This window comes from Globicephala melas, chromosome 11, assembly GCF_963455315.2.
Source record: "Globicephala melas chromosome 11, mGloMel1.2, whole genome shotgun sequence".
Classification (NCBI taxonomy): domain Eukaryota; kingdom Metazoa; phylum Chordata; class Mammalia; order Artiodactyla; family Delphinidae; genus Globicephala; species Globicephala melas.
Window position 1 is genome coordinate 79834937 of NC_083324.2, and position 19726 is coordinate 79854662.

A 19726-nucleotide genomic window follows, 5' to 3' on the forward strand; every position below is an offset into this window, starting at 1 on the left:
GATCACACTGGCTGTAGGGCTGTAAACAAACCAGAGAGGAACAGAAACAGATCCTGGGAGACTACTGCAGTGGTCCAAGCAAGATGGAGGTGGCGTGTGCTCCGATGGGGATGGAGACAGAAATGATGAATTTAAGGGAAATATGGAATCAAAGGCAACAGAGCTTCTTGATAGACTGGACTTCGGAGGTGAGCGTAAGGGAGAAGGGGTGTCAACGATGATGCCCAGGTTTCTGGCTTGCGCAGCTGAGCTGCCATTCAGTGAGTCAGAGAACCATGGAGGAGTAGCAGGTTTGAACATGCTGAGACTGAAATTCAAATGAACCCTAGGTGGTTGTGCAGGTCTAGAGCTTAAGAGTTCTAAGCTCAGAAATTTGGGAGTTCTTGGCTCACTGCCATGGCTTCTTTTGCTCACCATTGTGGGTTCTGGCCTCTAAACTATTGTCAGTGCTTGTCTTAAATTGTGGGTCACAGTGGTCTGACCTGTGTAGGTTCCAGCAGGACTCAGACCTGTGACCTGGAACCCCGAGGGCCTATCAATACAACCGAACATTAAATTATCTTTATTGCCATCCTCATTACCCAGTTGGCTCATTTTGTAAATGTCATCAACTGAGACCCCAGGGTCTTTATTTCACATGCACTGCCATCAGTATGGGTCTGCCTTTTCCCATACTTGCAACTGATTTTTTTTTTTTTCATTACAACCAAATTTGAACTCTGTTAAATGTTTTCCTGGCAGCTGTGGCTCATCCTTCCAAGCCTCTGAGATAATTTAGGGTCTTGGCTTGGCTCTCAAACAATTCAAACCTATTGGTTATTTGAACACTTGATCAGTCTAATACAGGGATTCTTCTCCTGGGACTTCCAGACCCTGGGGTGCAGACAGCGGGAGAGGGTTTCCTAGAATTTGGGCAAGAAGAGAATTACATCTCTATTTTTATTAACTTCTAACTGAAATTTAGTATTTCCTCCAAGTATGAGTATGAGCAAAACCCCCAGTATATTAGCAGTACCTGTGACTTGTCACTAACAGACACCACAGCTACTCTCACATCCCACTACAGCTGTAGAAATCTCAGAATATCATTTATGCTCATTACTTTCTGAAAATATCAGTAATTATTACACCTGCTACTAGGTCTTATTATTAAATATATTTAAAAGAAGCACATGTTACTATATCATTTTTTTTAAATTTTGGTAAATGCTTTGATTTCCTGTTACACATGTGTAATCATAATTGTATATTATATATATATATATGAAATATTTTTAAACGGGTTTTAAAACATAATTCTGAGGAGGAATCAGTAGACCTCTCCACACTGCCAAAGGGGTCCATGGGTCAGACAAGGTTAGGACCGCTGGCCTAATCCACCTCCTTCCAGGTCTCCTGCAGAGCTCCATATTCATGTGGGACCTTAGGTCCCACAGGCGAGGGCCTGGCTTATGCAGAAACAGAACGCTATGCTGGGAAAAACACATGTTAGGAAATGGAATGGGAAGAAGAGGGAAAAAGAGGGGAAGGAAGAAAGGAAATGGGTTTGGGGGGGGCAGGAGGCAGATTTCACCAAAACCCCAAGAAACCCACTCATAGCTGTGGAAAACTCAACCTTTATTATTACCTGCCTAGTGCAGGGGATTAAAATAGCATTGAGCTAGATCCATATATTAGTGTAAAAATCTGTGTCTCTCCCCCCCAAAAAATGTACAAACCCCAAGTGATTATAGAAAAACCAATGTGGCAGCTACCATAGAGATGTCCAACCCCAGGGCCATGGGCCATTGCTCTCTTTCCCCCCTAACCCCAATACTTATTCCACAGAAACATACAGGCTTAGAGAAGTTCTACCTACAACAGGGCAGATGGGAAGTGGGGAGGCTGGCGGGGGTAGGGATCACCCCCAAGTCCAGTGTTTCATAGGATGGAGGAGGGAGGCCAAAGCTGAGGGCAATCCCAGGAGGAGGCACAAGGGAACCCCTTTCTCCCTTTCTTGTCCTCCTCACTCCCCAGATTCTCAGCCAGTGGGGTCCAGTGTGTGACGGAGAGAGAGAGAGGCTGGGGGCAACAGCCTTCTCTCCAGGCACCAGTGTTGTCCAGGGAGGCCCAGGTGCTCCAATGGGCCAGGTCCAGTGTCTGCCCTATATTTTCTCCCACCTCCCCCAAGAGATGGCTAGAGGAGGTCAGAGAGGATCCCATCCACAGGGCCAGCTGGGTGGGTGGCAGGGGCTTCTAAGAGGAGCAGGAAGGGGGCATGAGAGCGTATCTGGGGAAGGGAGGGCGTCAGCTCCCTGGCAGGCCCAGCCCACCTTCAGCCACACTGCCTCTCTCAGAGGTGAAGGGCGGTCAGGAGGGGGAATGGAGTGGGGTGCGCTTAGCTCCTCTTGTTTAGTGCCGCTGGCCTCCCCTGAATCCTCCCTGAGGGAGGGGCGGCTGGGTGTTGTGATTCACACTGTGTTGAGCGCATCTTCTGCCAGGAACCGATGCAGTTGGGAAAAGGGTGGTCGCTGCTCAGGCTCCCGGCTCCAGCACCGAAGCATCAGCTCATACAGGCCCAGTGGGCAGGCTGGGGGCCGGGACAGGTACACCTGCATTGTGGCAGCGTGGATGAAAGGCAGGCAAATGTTCTTTAGTCCCCAAGATGACAGGCTCTGGCCCTCCTGGGCCCCCAGACCCATCTTCCCTCCACTCTGCTCTGACCTGCCGGCCCTGGTCCCGGAAGAACTCCCCCGCGTTCTCGATGACTTGCTCATCGGTGAGCTGCCCAAACGGCTGGGCCCTGCAGAGCATCAGCACCTCCCACAGGGTCACCCCAAAGGCCCACACGTCACTGGCAGTCGTGAACTTCCCCTGGTGCGTGGATAAGGCAACAGAGGCAGAGAAAGGCATCAGTCAACAGAGACCCTCCTCCTCTCCCCACTGGGACCCCACATCCACTCAGCATCATCCTCACACCCACCTGACTCCCTCCCAACCCCCGGCGGTCCACCCTCCTTAGCTGGCCCTCTTTCCCACTAAGCCTGCTCCTCTCCTCTGGCTCTGCCTTCTTTCTTGTGCTCTAGTCCTCTCCTCACCTCTTCCCGATTCTACCCATCCTTCCCCCCATTTTCTGGTCCTGACTCTCCCAACTCAACGCCTTCTATCTCTAGCCTCCTTATCTCTCTTTCTCTCTGCTACCCTGACTCCATCTCTCACACTCGCCCTTGGCTCCTGGACCCTTTCCAATCACACCATAACTCTCTGCTTTCTCCAGTCCCTTGAGCCAGAAGGAACCTTATAGAGCACTGGTCCAAACCCTCATTTCAGAGATGAGAACTGCAGTCCAGGGAAGGCAAGTGACTGAACAAGATCCCAGAGCTTAAGTGGCAGTCAGTGCTCCCCTAACCGCCCCTCCCTTCCCGCCTCTCTCAGGGCCTCTCACCATGAGGATGCACTCCCAGGCCATCCACCGGATGGGCAGCACCGCCCGGCCCTGCACACGGTAATAGTCCCCGGCGTAGAGGTTCCGGCTCATGCCAAAGTCGGCGATTTTGATGGTGAAATTCTCCCCAACCAGGCAGTTCCTTGTGGCCAAGTCCCGATGCACAAAGTTGAGTGTGGCCAGATAGCGCATGCCCGAGGCAATCTGGGCCGCCACATGCAGCAGCATCGGGTAGCTGAGTGTAGAAGCCGACACCCGCGGGTCATAGGGGCAGCCCTAGACTCGCCCCCACCTCACAGATTCCTGGGAGATGAAGGAGAGCCCTCTTCCCAGGACTGGGTTACCCCTCCTCCTGGTGCACAGATGGAAAGTCCTGGTGGAGGCCAGCGGGTAGATGCCCACTCAACCTTTCTTTAGCTCATCCGACCCCAGGAAGCTACCGCTTTTGTTATGCTCCACAATCTGGACTCAGGGACAGTGAGGGCGAGAGAGCACAGGGAAGTTCCTGACAGGGTCCAAGTCCCTTCACCACCCTCATTGTCATAATCTCCAGCCTTTCTTCCCCTCAAGTTCTAGATGAACATGGCCACATGTATCTCATGCCAGGCCCCCTCCCGGAACCTCTACCTGCCTGCCCACCCCACGTTCCCCCTTTCCCTCTAAGCTGGAGTGAGGGGAACGGAGGAGACCCCCTTGTGTACCTGATGGTGGGCCCCTGGGCCGCCTCCCCATCTCTGTCCTCCTCCACCGCCTTGTCCTCTAGCTGGTGGGCACTGAGGAACTGGTTGAGGTCGCCATTCTCCATGTAATCAGTTATCATGCAGAGGGGGTCGTCCTGCACACACACGCCCAGGAGCCGGATGATGTTTGGGTCCTTTAGCCTCGACATGATCTTCACCTCCTTCAGGAAATCATTCCTGGAGAAGCAGGGAGAAGGTGGTGGGATGCCGAGGGGCTGACCTGCAGCTTCCCTCCAGCTCCCACAAACCAGTGCCCCACTCCCTGACCTCTACTCACTAGTCCCCAGACACTCCCCCACTGTTGGTCTCCACCATGTTTCTCTCTAGATTGCTCCCCTCTCTTCATGGCCTCCCCCCCTCCCTTCTTCCAGATGCCATCCCTGGTCCTCACCTGGCATTCTTGGTGGCATCTGGCCGTAGGATCTTGACAGCTACAAGTAAAGGGTGTTCCTTGCGCACACTAAGGGGGAAATCAAGACTGACCAGATCTTGAGGGTTCTCTACCTCACACAGGTGCACCTGGAGAAAGAAGGTGATTTGGTAGGGGGTCACAAGGTTCACAAAGGAGACACGGTCAATTGGGACAACACAGATGATGGTTTCCCAGCCAAAGGGGATATCTGGGCATGGCATGAAGAGAGGCAGAGAGAGGCAGACACTGCTGATGGCTGGGCAGGAATCCTTCTTACCTCCCCAAACTGGCCCTCGCCAAGCTTCTCCTTGAAGCGGAGCCTCGACCGAGGGAAATCCACTCTGGGGGGCCCATCCCCAGCTGCCCCTGGGGGCAGCGCGGGCACAGCATAGGTGTTGCCTCCAGTGACACCCTGCAGGGTGACAATGTCAGCCTCGGCATAATGGGGGACGCTGTTCTGGGGAGGTGGGGGCAGAAGCGGGGCACCCGGCTTCTCCGGCTCCATGTAGTCCCCACTGCAGGCTACAGGATGAGGGAAAAGAAGACAGGACGAGGCATCAGGAACAGCCCCCGAGAGCCACGGTTCTCCACACCCCTGTCTCCCAGAGGCGCCCCGTCTCCCAGGTGGGTGAGAGACTGGGTCTACCCTCCTCTCCTTGGCATTCCACCCGCCAGCCTCAAAACAGAGAAGGCGCCGGCGTGGGTGAGAGCCAGCTGCTACAGAGCTTTCGAGGCAGTGGAGATGGTTGAGCAAAGAATGTCATAAAGTCTTGACCTCTAGGGATCCCAGCACAGTCCAAGACCATGAAAGAAGTCTTGGCTGCAAGTGGAATTCCTCTACCCACCATTGGAAGAAGGATGGTCCCAGCCATCCGGTCACCCTCCAATTTCCAAACCCATGACCCACTCACCGCCAGCCACTGCCATTCACGTAGCCGTTCTACCGGTTGCTTTCATCCTTTCATCCTCCCTGCCATGGTTACCCAAGCCCTCCCTGACCCAACATACCAAGCTCAAAGACAAGCAGAGACAGGGGCACACAGAGGGAGAGGAAAACAATTCCTCACAGCCCGCGCAACATGGAGTCTACAGACAGAGGAGAGGAAGCAGAGCTGTCCCCCCTTGGCCCTGGGGAAGGGGTGACGAGAAGAAGGTAACACAGAAGGGAAGAGCAGACAGGAAGGGCGGGGGCGTGAGCAGAGAGAGGACATGTGGGGGGAGAGGGCAAGCACTGGGGGAGAGGCCCTCCTTGCAGCTCTAGAGAGAGGGGAGAGTGAAGGAAGGGTTGTAAGAGAGCCTGGAGCCACCATAGCAACCTCCTCTCCGGCTCTGGAGAGCTCAAGAGATGGGGTGGAACAGGAGGAGGGGAACAGAGCTGAGAACCAGGGAGCTTTCTACTCCTCAGCTCAAGGGGGAGGCCTTAAAAAGGAGCCAGCAGCAGCAGAGGAGAGCTAAGGGCACAAGAGCTTCCTCCTTGGGAGCTCAGGAGAGCAGAAGAGGCCACAGTGGGGAGAGGAGGGAGTGCAAGGTGTGAGGACTTTCCCCTGCCCCATAGAGGTACGGGGAGCCTGGCGGAGACTAGGGGCAGAGGGGCTTACCCTGGGTGTTGGTGGGTTTGGCCCAGGCGGGTGTGGGGGGGCCCGGGCCTCGAGGGGGGCGGGCGTAAGTGGCCAGAAGGAGACGGTAGGCTGGATTGGAGAGCAGCAACGCTGTCGGGAGAAGGAGGGGGAGAAACACGGGGAAGGGATGAGACTCAAGGCTAGACAGACAGGGAGACACAGAATAGGGCAAGACTAGGGCTGATGAGAACGAACGTACTAAGAGACAGAAATGGAATAAAACAAGCATCTGGAGAGTGCTGGATAACTGGATGGATAGGTGATAGATGGACGAACAGATGATGGATGGATGATGAATGATTGGATGGATGGATAGTGAATGCATGGATAGATGATGGATGGACAAACAGATGATGGATGGACGATGGATGGATGAATGGACGTATGAATTTATATGGATGGATGAACAAACAGATGGATGAATGATGAATGGATACATAAATATAGGTAGATGGATGGAATGAACATGGTGAGTCTAGGAGAGAGGGGAGGAGCCAGAAAGACACAATGAGAGGGCACAACAGAGATGAGAGAGGGAAGTGTGTGGGACACAGAAACAAGATGAGAGCACTGGGGACTGTGCGTAATGCATGGAAAATTCCTGAGGGAGATTATATGGTAAGGACATGGAGTAATATAGAAGGCTGTGACCAGGGACACAGAAATAAGAAAATGAGTTGAAACTGGGGAAGACAGTAAAAGAAAGGAATGGTAAAGGAGAGGAAAAAGGATACACTGAGAAGACAGGCAGAGGACGGAGGTGGGACTGGGACAAGGAAGGTCTTACCAGAGCCGTTGGGGACACTGGGAGCAGAGTGGGGCGGATTCCCACGAGGCCGGGGCTCCTGGTAAGGGGGTGGTTCTCGAGGGCCTGGGCGGTTGTTGATGAGGATGGTGTCCCCAGGGACAGAGAGGTGAACCGTCAGCTCCTCTTCTAACACCCGACGCTCGGCCTTGTCATGGGGAACGGGAAATATTAAGTGCAGCTACCGCTCGGCGCACACTTCCCAGCTCTTGGTTAAATCCTACACCCGTGTTCCCTCCTTCAGTCCTCACAAAGTCCTGTAGTCGTATGTACTACTAACTCATCTTTCAGGTAAAGAAAGACTCAAGGGCATTTAAGTGGGTTCCCTGATGTCCCACAATGGGATTCCAACCCAAATCCTACCAGTTCATAACTATTAACTGTAACGTGTATCCCCACCACTGGACTCTGGCCTGGAAGACATGGGCTTAGGGTGTGCCGCACTTCTTCCAGTCGCTCCTCTAGCTCCACTCGCCACCTTCTCCCGCTGGGCTTCTGCCCCAATAGGTCGATCAGTGTGGACTGCGTCAACGGGCTGGGTCTGGCTTGGCCAGATAGGAGCCCCAGCAGGAGTTTGGAGGGCAGACAGGAAGTGAGGTCAGGGTGTTTATTCTCCCAGCCCCTCCCCAAGGGATGGACCCAGGTGAGCTGCATCCTGGAACCAAAGTCCATTGCCCCTCTCAGGCGCCCTCTCCACACACTCCTCCTAGATTCCTCCCGCCTTCCAGTAACTGCCTCCTTCTCTCACCCCACAGACCCAGGGATGGTACCCGCTCTGCAGTGACCAGGCCTGGGGAACTGCACTGCTTCTCGTGATGTACGTACACCCTGCCCACATCTTTCTACGTGGTCTCCTTACTAAGCCTCCCTCAAATTATTCTCATCCGACTGTGCTCTAGGTCCCTGCTGGATCCTAACTAAGGCAGGAGTCCCAACACACGCTGGCCTCACTCTCCACGCCCACATCCTGCCCATCCCTACCCAGGCTGCCCCACCCCCAGTAGCCCAAGGGTCCCCACGCCACTCTGCCCACCTTGCTGAGGAGCTTGCGCCAGTGCAGGCGCCACAGCATGAGGGCGATGATGAGCAGCAGCAGGAGGATGATGGCCACCAGGCAGCCAATGAGGATGGCGGTCGGGCTCCCCTCGGCCTTGGCCACAGGCTGCTGGCCCCTGGGCTCCAGCTCTGGTGGAGGCAGAAGGGTCAGGACCACGGGTGGCTTCCCACCCAGGCTGAGGGGGCCCAGGGAGGACTGGTGACACAGGACCCACATACCCTGGCGGGGGCCCCAGGTCAGCTCACCCAAGCTGCTGAAGTTGGTGGGAGGTGGGCCGGGTGGCCACCAGGGGGCTGGTGCGAAGGTGCCCCCCAAAGCCAGGGAGGAGTCATTCACAACATCTGGGGAGAAGGAAGAAAAAAGGGGAGGTCAGATAGGGAGGAGGCGACGAAAGGGAGGCACGCATGCATGAGACCGAGGGAATTCTATTATTGGGTGGGGAGTAAAAGCAGGGCTGATACTCAGTATATGTACCAACCAACCAGGATAGGCGGTGGGACAGGATCCTGGAGGGTCCTGGACGGTTGTGGTGGTGCTGGATGTTAATCTTTTAGTTGCTGGATTGTGGGGAGAAGCGGGACTCCTGAGGAGAGCCCGGGGTGCGGGGGGATCCTGGCTGTCAGGAGGCTTAGAGAAGAGGCTATTTCTCAACCAGCACAGAATATTTCAATATTTTAACAACCACAGTCATACTGCTCAACATCAGTCGTGAGTGAGGGGCTCATAAACGAAAGACTGAGACAGGCAGGGGGAAAGGGGGAGGGAAGTGTTCAAATTATTTAGGGCAGCCTTACTTGTAAAGTCTCACTGGTGCCGGGAGTGGTTATTCGAGGGCACTATGGGTTAGTAATCCCAGAGGCTGGGAACTGGGCAGAGACCAGGGGCTTACCAGAGTTGAAGGAGATTTCGCTGAAGAGTAACCACGGCCCAGCAAAGAGGAAGCGACACTGCAGAAAGCGGCCCACTCGGCCGCCCAGGGGCACTGACACAGTCCGGGCTCTGGGGTCCCCCAGGCTGCCCCCCAGGGCATGGCGCACGGGCTCCCCCTCCCAGGCCATGGCAGGGCCCCTCTTGAAGCGACACTCCACCCCGCCAGGCAGGCGGGCTCCCAGCGTGTGCATGTTGTTACAGTGGACCTGGGGGAAGGAAGGAAGGACACAAGGTCAAGTCCAGGAGAGCCCGAGCGAGCACCCCAGGGCACTCACCCTGGTCCCAGAGCCTTCCCTGGGAGTTGGCCGCACTTAACCTGCATGGCATTGAAGGTCCTCAGCCGGTCAAACTCAAACTCCATCTCCACATAGCCGCTGGGGAAGCTGTGATTGCTCCATCCCACATAGTCATAGCCTGGCCAGACCCGCAGCTCCTGGCTCTTCCTAAAGTCATCCAGCCCCACCACGCCATCTGCCAGCTGGCCCAGACCTCCGTACTGCAGCCTGGAGAGGAGGGGAGCCGAGGAAGAAGAGGGTGGAAGAGAAGAAAGTGTCACCTATCTGGGTGCTCTACAACCCCCATCCTCCAGTGGCCTGGCCAGCGTAGCCCAGCAACCCCCACCCCGCCCCAACCTCACACAGCTCTCTCTTACCCCCACCCAGGACTCTCTAGGGCACCTTGAAGTCACATGCTATACAAAGGCACCGCCCCTAAGGGACACCGCTCAACCTACGATGTATTTATTGTGACAATTTGCAACAGATTTAAGTGTCTTAGCAGAGGCAGGCCTTTCTCTAATTCGCACAAAGGGTCACATTAGCTAGTGGTCACCGTGCTATCCCTCAATCCTGGTCCTGTCCCTTGAGCCCCACCTAAGCCATCGCTCTCTGCAGTTCTTCCCTCTCGCTGCCCAGACAACCCCCTCCCCCACCCACTCCATCCACTCTCCCACCCCAGGCTCCATGTCCTGCGGGGCCCGCTTCTTTCACCCGCCAACGGTGTGTGTGGTGTGTCCATCGTAGGTGGAGTCGTTGAGGTGCACAGCCTCAGATAAGTACATCGTCTGCCCCACAGGGGCCATGTAAGACAGGAGTCCATCTGGGGCAGGGGGAGGAGGGGCGTTAGGGGCACGGAGCCTCCATCCCCCACCCCTGCATCAGGCCTGGGCAGGTTTCAGGTCCCTCTCTCGTAACCCCTCCACAGGCCGCTGGCATGGAGGAGGCAATGCTGGCCAGTCCCCTCCTCACTCAGAGTGACAGATTCCCAACAGGACAGAGGATCCTGGATGCCCCTCTCCCCCATTCCCACTCCCCAGTCCCCAGGACAGGAATGAATCCTCAGGGGTCTGAATGACTCACCCTTCCAGAGGCAGCCATAGAGCTCCACCCGTAGACAGACGCTCATGACTCGGTCCGCCCGGGGATAGAAGCGAACCAGTCGGGCCACCATGGGGGGCCCAAGGTCCTTCAGCACCACTCCCCCAGGATCCTCATTACCTAAGATCACCTGTGGGCCAGGATGCAGGGGTGGATGGGGGAGGAAGGCTCCAGATCGGATGTAATTTCCCAGCCACCAGCTGCTCCCTGGCCTAGCCCACAATGGCCACAAAGAGACCCATGAAGGGTGGCACTGAGCACCCAAGGCATGGAGTACAGCCAGGCATTTGTAAGACAAGGGGCTGCAGCAGAGCCCTCTGACACCTCTCTGGGCCTGATGGTCTGCCCTGACCTCTAAGTCTCGCATCCTGTTGTGCCCAGATTCTCTCCAGTCCCTCACGGCTCTGCACCCCTGCTCTGGCTTCCCCTCTTCCTTCACCCATTCCCTCTGTTCACTCAGCAGATGCTGGCTGAGCACCCACTCTGCACCAGCCAGGCACATTCCTGGGGGTGAGCATCAGTCCCTCTCCTGTAGGACAGTCCAGTAGGAGAAACAGCTGTGACAAACAAGAGGCAGCTGGGGGTGGGGAGTCAGAAAAGGCTCTATGAGGAGGTGATACCTTCGGGGAGAACTGAATGGAGGGAGGAGAGCCTGTGGACAGCTGGGGAGGAGCTTTCCAAGCACAGAGAACAGCAGGTGCAGGTGTCCTGAGGCTGTGGGGTGAGCCCTAGCATGTACCAGGAACAGCAAGAAAACCAGCATGGCCCGGGTGGAGCGAGAATGGGGAGAGGGGTAAGGGATGTGGACAGGAGCCGGCACAGGCTAAGCTTCTGCACCCACAAAGGACCTCAGCTTTTGTTCTGGCAGCAGGAAAGCCAGCAGAGGGCTGTGAGCCAGGTGTGAGGCATCTGCTTTGCATTTTCTCAGGTACCCTAGATGTAGCCTCCAGGTGGAGATTTGACTTCAGGAGAGAAAGAAGCAAGGAGAACAGTTTGGAGACTACTGCATCCATCTAGCTGGGGATGGTGGGGGCCTGGCCTAGGGGTAGAGGTGGAGGTGGTAAGAAGTGGGCAGATTCAGGAAATATCATGGAGGTGGAACAGACTGGCCTTGCTGATGCTTTGGAAGTAGGAGGTGGGAGAAAAAGAGGAATCAGGGATATCATCTTAGCTTATGGTGGTACCATTTCCTGAGCTGGAGAATGCTGGGGGAGGAGCAGGTCTGGGATGAGAATGGGGCTCAAGTTCAGCTTGAGAACTTTATGGTAAGTTTGAGTTGACCATAATACATCTAGGTGGAAAGTGGTCAGGTTTGCAACACTAGATGGAGCTCAGGGGAGATGTCTGGGCTAGAGAGGGCGTACACTGCAGAGTCATCAGTGGATAGGTGGTACAGCGGGGGGACAGAGGAGAGCCAGCCTTCCCTGGGCACTGTCGCTGCCAGCCTCACCTCCTGGCCCCAGCGGTCCCTCCAATCCATCCAGCGGTGGCCGTCCCGGGAGTAGCGCAGCCGGTAGCTGGGGGAGAACTCCTTGCCCAGGCCCCCTGCATGCCGCCCCTGGGTGCCCACCAGCGCCACCAGGTGCAGCCGCCGCAGGTCCACCTGCAGGTACTCCTCCTCCTTGGGAAACACCGGCACCGCAGGGCACCATGCCCCATCTCCATCGCTGCTTTCCAGCCTGGGAGGGCGCAGGAAGTCACAGGGAACATCTGGCCGTAGGTCTGCCTCTGTCTCCAGTATTTAACACCCCCGCCCAGTACTATGGGGGGCTTCATTGGCATCGACCCTCTCAGAAGCCTCTTGGCTTGGGCAGAGTGTCGGAAGGGCAAGTAGAGTCCCCAGGGGTTCCCTCCGGGACAGCCCAGGTGTGCCAGCTACCTGCTGTGGCGAGCCGCAGTGGAGTCTGACCAGGAGCTGGAAGCAGAGATGTCACCATCCGGGATGGTCCGGTCCTGCATGCCCAGGGCATAGCGGCACTTGGCTGGGTGAACACAGGCATACGGAGGGTCAAAGCTCCCAACTCGGTCTCCCAAGCCCCATCCCTCAGGGACCCAAGAGCCAGTCTCCTCACCAGGGTCAAAATGTCCCTTCATGTCAGCATCTCCTGTTGCCACCAAGAGCAGCAGCAGCAGCAGTAGAAATGAGAGGGCCCCTGGCCCCATTGCTCTTGATCCCTTGGGCCTATGGGGGTGGGGGCAACATCTCTGCAGGGGACATAATGAGGGGGGAGGTTAGTTAAAGGGCAGTCAAGGAGACTGGCTCACAGCCAATAATGAAGAGACAGGATGGGCTGCTTTGGGGATAATAGCAGTGAAATGACAACAACAGTCACCGTTTAACAGCATCAGCTATATTTTTAGAATGCTTCCCATGTGCCAGACACCGAGCTAAATTCTGGTCCCCTCCCCACCTAGGAGACCAGAATTCTAAGCGAAGCGGGGGACCCCAGCAACCTTCCAATCTCAGTGTCCTCTGTAGCCCTGCTGGCCCCCGACCCAGCAGCCTCAGCCACACCTGGGAGCTTGGGAGAAATGCAGAATCTCAGGTCCCAACCTAGACCTGCTGAATCAGTCTGCATTTTAACACAATCACCAGGTGACCTGTGCCTATGAAAGCGTGAGAATCCCTGCTTTTTTTCTCCCTCACTGGGCCCCTGGCAGCTTGCCCCCTGAAAACCATTCCAACTACAACTCCCTATGAACGCAGGTATCTACCCTCCCCAGCCTTAACCCCAGCCCCAGCCCCAGCCCCAGGAAAATCGATCCTGACCTGTCTTCTTCCCAGCAGAGGTCTGCTCTGAGTTCTCCAGGCCCTGGAATCCTTTGGGATCCCTAGTGCCACCCCTCAAACCCTGATCCTCTCTGCCATCAGGTCCAAAGTATTCCATCCCCTCTCCCTGCTCTGCCTTCCCTTCCTAAGACCTCGACATCCTACCCCCCCAGTTCCCAGTTTCTGAAGGGGGCTGCTTCAGAAGGAAGAGCCCAGGGCTGAGGAAAAGGCTGAGTTGCCTTGGAGATGAGGGCGGATCTAAAGATGGGGAAGCCAGGTCACCCCAGGAGGTAGGAGGAGTGGGGGGATACTCCCCCATCCCTTTGTCCTCCTCCAGCTGCTCCCACAATGCTCTAGGGCAGGAATGTAAGAGGCAGCTGAGACCCCACAGCTCCAAAGCAGCAGCTGAGGGGGCTGACTGAGTTATGGGGGGACCCAGGTATCAAAGGAGAGCTGGAACCGGAAGCATCACGCCTGGTCCCTTGGGGGTCTGGGAGCTGGCACAGGGGAGCAAGCTGCCGGAGCCCCAGGCAGCCGGCCTGGAATTCCTGGGTGCTGCTCTCCACCCCCACCTCTCTCGGGAACAGCAGGGCCCTTGTTCCCCTGGGTAACCTTCATGCCTATCCCAGATGAGTCATCAGAGCCAGACGGAGCAAGCAAGAGGAGCCCGGGGCAGACATACAAAGACAGGCAGAAGATAGAAGGCAGGGGGAGACAGGGCGAGAAACACAAAGCAAGAGGTAAACAGAGCGGGCTTCGAAGCGCAGGGCACAGAGCCAAGCAGAGAAACACACAGAGAGACGTCTGGGGCAATCTGTTCGCTGACACCCTGTCACCCCATTTCTCTCCACTGGGTCACAAACACCAAGGACAGGCCCAGAAGACCTACCCCAACCCCACTACAATCAATCAGTCAATCAGGCCCCCCATGTGCCACCCCAGGGTGCAGCAGGAGGCTGGAAGCCAGGGGCTGGAACACTCTGCCACAAGCCCTTCGCTCTCTTCTCCCAACCCCCAACCCTCACCCCAGACAACACTCACACAGCTCTGTACACATGTGCACGCACACACACACAACTGTCTTACAGACTTTCAGAGACAGACACATGTGACATCCTCATAAATCCATTACACACACAGACTCCCCAGCCAAGGCAAACACGGACGGACACTCAAGCACACATCACCTCCATCCACACCTCGGCATTCTTTCAAGTTCAATCCCATCACTTAGTTAATAGTCACCTTCAGACACCTGTGAACATGAAATGACAAACATGCTCCTACAGAGGACAGTGTGAGACACACACTCAGGTCCTCAGGCACAGGATCCCAAGAGAACTGAGGCCCACCCCTAATACTCAAGGTGACCAAGCCAGAGGGAAGTCAAGAGAGTGGGGAACAGAAGGAAACTTGGGTGGCTGGAGTGACCAAAAAAAAGTCATTTCCCTATTTTCCCATATGCTCAGCTTTCATCTCCACTGCACCACTCAATTCTGGACACACTATGTACCCTCAGCAACAGTGAGTCTGAGCACCAGACTCTGGCTGGGGGTAGAGGTGCTGGAAAGGAATGTCCAGCCAGCAGGGGACCTGTAGGGTGAAGGCTGGAGAGAAGGGAGTGGGGGAGGGTCACTGAGGATGGTGCTCCCTGGGCAATGACAGTAACTCCTGGCAGAACTAACTGACCATCCAACCGTGGATGAACGACTGTCACTGACAGGTTATGGTGTCAGGCCCTCTCTCTGCTGGGCTGAGGCCAGGCTGCCCAACTGGGAGCTGGCTGGATGGAGGCTTAACAGTTCGTAGATGCCCGCAGAGACTGGCCAAGTAGGAGGACAGGCCCACTTCTCCAGGAGGCCGGGAGATGATTCAGTAGGACCACATATGCGCACCTGTCTTCCTGGGGTTCAGTTCCTCCATACTGGGTAAAGGGGGTCCTTCCTCAAGGCTGGAACACACTTTCTCAGAGGTCAGGGGGTTCCCCACCCCCCATTTTCAGACAGTAAACCAGAGCACTGTGGAGGCGGGCAGGGACAGACTTAGCGGCGCTGGACAACTAAGTCCAGTCCGGGAACATCTTGCCTCCCGGCCAGGCCCTCATCCTTCGGCCACCGCGCGTCCCCGGAGCCCCAGGCCGCCGCCCCCGACCCTCCGTCCGCAGGGGTCCTCCCGCCGCTCTTCTGACCTCTCATCGCTCTTCACGGCAGACCCCGGCGTCCGACCCCGAAGCGGGGCCTCCTTGGTGGCGGCGGGGCGCGGGGAGGGGGAGGTGGAGGGAGCCAAGAGCCGGGAGCGGGAGGCGCCGGCGGGGCTCGGGTGTCGGGAGGCGGCTCCCGAGAGCAGCTGTCGGGGGCCTGTTCCGGGGAGAGGAGCCAGGGCTGGGGCGGCTCGGACCCAGGCGCCGCCTCCCCCTCCCTGCTCCCCCCTCCGCCCGCTCGCCGGGCGCTCGGGCCGCTGCCCTCCCTTCCCCCTCCCGGGCTGAACCGGCCCCGCCGCTCCCACGCCCGGCGCCGCCCTCCCGGCCCCGCGCTCCTCTCTGCCCCGCCACCCCGCATTCCCCCGCGCGCCCCGGCCTCCCCCAGGTAACCGTGCCTCAGTCCCCGCCGCGGGCTCGGCGCTGCGTGCCCATCCCCCTCCACCCGCCCACGGCCCACCCCCCCCCAGGATCCCCACAAAGAAGAACGGCCCAAGCAGGGGGCCAGCGGCTAACCGCTCAGGGCCTCCCCCACTCCCAGGCCCCACGAGGGGATGGCCCGCCTCCCTACTCCCCCTTTTCTGGGCTCAGTTCCTGGAGAGGGAGGTGAAGGGGAGCAGCCCCAGGGCACAGGGAAGGAGCACGTTCCCACAGGCCCGGCGCCCGGTCCGGCAGCAGGAGTTTGAATGGGGGAAGGGAGCAGGGCTCACCTGTCCAACCCGGCCTCCTAGACCTACTCTCTTCACACCGCCAACCTTGCTTCTCTCTGGCACCCTCTGAGCCTCTGGTTCTCTACACCCCAACCCAGCCGTAGGAACAGACCCCTCTCTCTACGTCCACCTCCAGTTCCTCCCCATAATTCCACAAGGCCCTCCCCAGTCCTCTCAAGGACCCTGGGGTCCAGACTCCGAGGTCCTGGTTCCCCTGGGCTCCCTGCTCAAAGCCCGGGAGTTCTCTTCAGGGCAGCCAGCTCTGCCCTAGTGGGGTCGGAGGTTCTGACCGCTGGCAAAGATAGGCCCGGACAAGGTGAGTGGTGGGGATGAGGAGGAGGAGAGGGGGGCAAAGAGAAAATCACGCACAGACAAAAAGTAACAGTACACGAGACCCAGAGAAGTTGGGTGCAGAGAGACTAGGTACAAACCCAATGTGAGAGAAAGAGAGCGGGAGAGCTGCTGGCTGAGGTGGGCAGGACAGAAGGGCTGTGGTGGGAACTGTGCCACCCCGCTCAGCGCTACCTGGGGCCCCACCACCTCTCTCCACACCCCACACCTACCAATCACCTGCAGGGTAAGGTCTCACGCCACTGCAGATCTCTGCCCCATTGCACCTCACAGTAGATAGATATAAACTCACCCTACGTGCAGTCCCAGACAACAGTCCCAAGAAAGAAACACGAAGTCCCAGACAAGTACACAAAAGCACTGCCAGGAAGAGGCTGGCCCTTAGGAGAGGCCAAGGCACATATGGGCACGTACTCCAACTCACGGGTCAACACACAAACCCTAGGGCGCCCCAACTGCTAAGGGACTCACTAACAGACAGCCTCATGGCCACCCTGAGAATTGCCTCTTCCCACCGTCCCCTCCCACCAAATCCCCAGGGTTCCCCCGGTGCACCTACCCCTCCGGAGAGGGCAGCTGAGGAAGCTGGGCCCGGAGAGGCTGGGTCGGGGGTGGAGCCAGGCCGGGGGTGGGGCGAAGGTTTCCCAAGTAACCTCACCTGGGCGGACTCTCAGCCCCTCCTTCCAGGGGCTGTGCTCCCGGGAAGCCCCGGGCAGGCGGCCCGGCTGAGCTGCAGCCAGACCCCTCAGGGAAGGAGGAACAGCCCCTCACACCCCAGTGGGACATTCCACAGCCCAGGCCCACGCTGACCCCGGCCAGGTGGCATGGCGGTGCCAGACAGAGGGGTCGACTGCGGAGAGTATAAGAAACCATAGACTCCTGAAACCCTTGCTCCCTCTTCTCCCCCAGGAGAAATTCCTAGTCGGTGATGCCCACCTCAACCCAGCCCAGAGCCGGAGGAGTGGGAGGGATGCAGGGCTGGGGCCCTGTGGAGTCAAGTGACAGCGGAAAGGGGGCTGGAGCCGGCTGGAATGCCAGGCTCTGAGCCGAGACTCTCAGGGGCCAGAGAGGGAAATCCCAGCCATTCAGGAGCCCCCAAAGTAGTACCAAAGACCTAGTGTATCCAGCCACCCATCCGTGGTCCCCAGAGCCCATCCCACATCTCCTGAATCACTCACAGCTCCAGAGGCCCCCATGTCCTCCTGAGCCCCCAAAGGACCCTCTACCCCTCCCCCATCCGTGTCTTCCAATTCAGGGCTTCCCTCCCCTTCAAGCCAATGGCCTTCTGCTGCCCAGGAAAGAGGAGGAGGAACAGCTGAAAAAATGTGAGGAGAGGCATGTAGAAGAGAGCAGCTTCTAGCCTGCAGACTACTGGGCCACTACAGGGAAGCCCAGCAGGACCAGTGAGAGAGAGGATGGGCCAGATGGGTCCCCCACACAAGCTGCTGTCCCCTTCCTGGGAGATGCAGCTGCCTCTGAGTCAGCAGCTGGGGAGAGTGAGAATCCACTGGGGGGTGGGGGGCAGAGTGAGGGGGTGGACAAGGCCCCGGGTGTGAGTTGGGCCTGATACCACCAAGTCCACATGGGAAACTGAGGCCCAGGAGCAGGAGGAGGAAGAGATGATACAGCACAGGGAGGAAGACGAGGCAGAGCTCAGCTGTGGGCAGCCTGGGGGATGGAAAGAGATGGGGCCATGGTGATGGAACTCAGAGAGGCAGGAGATAAACTGAGGCTGAGGCAGAGGGGTACTGGGGATCAGACAGAGGAAAGGGATGAGAGGGCACACGGCAAAAGGTGGGAAGTGTGGAGTTTGGGGAAAAGGGCTGGGTGAGCAAGTGAACTGGAGTGGAGACGATGGGGAAAGGGTGGGGGGACACTCAGAGAGGAGGGCAGGAAAGAGAAGGGCCTCAAGGGGATGCCAAACAAGGACAAAGGGGAGAAGAAGCGGTTGGAATGAAACCCAGAGATGGGAGAAGAGGAAGACGGAGGCACGGGGATTGAAACGAAGGGACTGGGGAGAAGAGAAGAGTTAGGGCTGAGAAGGGGAGGAACAGACCAGGGGAGACAGAGGCCCCAACTCCAGAGATTGAAGCAAACCTGCTTCTGAAGGCAGGACACAGAGGCCCCAGACCTCTTGGTTGGTTACTTGGATACATCCTAGTCCTCGGCCCATCTGCCACACCACGGCCCCCAACTCTATTCCCCATCCTTTCCCTCCTCCCCACCCCTCTGGCTCAGGTACACTCCCCTCCTCCCACCACACCTCCAGCCTGGACCGCCCGGTCCCTCCCCAAGAGGGGAGGGCCCAACTCCACTCCCCACTCCTGCCCTCCCTGTTCCCGCTCTCGCTTTCTCCCTCTCACCTCCAGCTCAGGGTTATCCTGGGACCCAGTCCCCCCAGTCTCAGGCCTTTAGGGTTCCGGCTCTGGGGCTGCCAAGGCCGCCTGGCTTTGTCCGCCCATCCGGAGCCCCGGGAGCAGCTGCCCTGGCCAGCTGCGGCGGGCTTCGACGTGACCATGGCAACCCAGCCCGCTCCCCTCGCCGAGCCTCCCGGCCCCCGCAGAGAGGGAGGGAGCAGCAAGGCCAGGGAGAAAGGGAGGGGAGGCGGAGGACTGTGAACCGCAGGGAGACCGCAGACAAAGACCCTAGACAAAGGGAGATGAAGGGAAGCAGCGCGGGAGAAAGCAGCAGCGGCTGGCTGTGGCTGAGAGCTTAGGCAGCAGGCATTAGGTCCTGCTGAGGGGGAGAATCCAGGCAAGAGGGACAAACAGACAGGAGGTGGGAGAAGAGATTAACAGTGGTCCTTAAGAGGTCTCCTTCTGCGTCCTTAACAATTCATTTCTTCCGTCAGGGTTTTGCACTCCGGGGAGAACCAGAATACCGGTTTCCTAGTTGGTGAGTGCCCCCCCCCCGCAAGTTGTACCAAAGCATAGGAAGTACCCAAGGCCAAGAGGCACCCTCAGTTTTCCAGAACAATCCCAATTCAAACATATTCTGACCTGTCACCTCTGAAGTACAAATATCATTGTCAGACAATGTACTCCAATTCTTGATTTGGAAAATATGCTTCCCAAAGCCAAAGGGGACTGATTAGGCTTGGAGAAAGTAGGGCCAGGAGGGAGCAGTAACGAGGCCTCACATGAGAGGAAGCAAAGTACCAAAAGATGGCGCTAATAGACCCCCGGGGGTCTGTTGGGATGATAATGTGAGATGGCATACAGGCCCCATTGATGGAAACAACCATCCAAACCCCACTAACATGATCTCCATCTGTGGCTTTCTCATGTGTCACTTGGGTCCCTGAGTTCCATGTCCCAATTCATTCCACAGTTATG

At 57.4% G+C, this 19726-nt stretch overlaps 1 protein-coding gene across 10 annotated transcripts; it reads right to left on the reverse strand.

Annotated features, from left to right (window-relative positions):
* Window positions 1-1600: 1600 nt before the first annotated feature.
* On the reverse strand, window positions 1601-18895 carry DDR1 (discoidin domain receptor tyrosine kinase 1). Of its 10 annotated transcripts, none has more exons than XM_060308817.2 (19): window positions 18755-18871; window positions 15322-15490; window positions 12436-12568; window positions 12243-12345; window positions 11814-12042; window positions 10346-10493; window positions 9977-10085; window positions 9304-9490; window positions 8947-9193; window positions 8303-8398; window positions 8034-8185; window positions 6983-7148; window positions 6175-6285; window positions 4854-5098; window positions 4556-4683; window positions 4126-4341; window positions 3425-3659; window positions 2704-2853; window positions 1601-2591 (listed from the first exon to the last, which is right to left on the reverse strand). In XM_060308817.2, the coding sequence occupies exons 3-19, from the start codon at window positions 12524-12526 to the stop codon at window positions 2451-2453; spliced, it is 2754 nt and encodes a 917-aa protein (XP_060164800.1). In that variant the 5' UTR covers window positions 12527-12568; window positions 15322-15490; window positions 18755-18871; the 3' UTR covers window positions 1601-2450. The 10 variants fall into 10 exon arrangements, with proteins under 10 accessions (XP_060164800.1, XP_060164799.1, XP_060164803.1 ...); XM_060308816.1 differs by lacking the exon at window positions 18755-18871 and adding an exon at window positions 16684-16866; XM_060308820.1 differs by lacking the exon at window positions 15322-15490 and having other exon boundaries at window positions 18755-18895.
* Window positions 18896-19726: the final 831 nt, after the last annotated feature.

What these genes read in the sequence shown, in the direction of transcription:
- DDR1 (XM_060308820.1), bottom strand. Translation starts at nt 12,526, where the DNA reads ATGGGGCCAGGGGCCCTCTCATTTCTACTGCTGCTGCTGCTGCTCTTG. An exon ending in ACTGCGGCTCGCCACAGCAG is followed by an intron (nt 12,043 to 12,242) that starts GTAGCTGGCACA and finishes GCGCCCTCCCAG; the next exon opens with GCTGGAAAGCAGCGATGGAG. An exon ending in GATGCCACCAAGAATGCCAG is followed by an intron (nt 4,342 to 4,555) that starts GTGAGGACCAGG and finishes CTGCTTCTCCAG; the next exon opens with GAATGATTTCCTGAAGGAGG.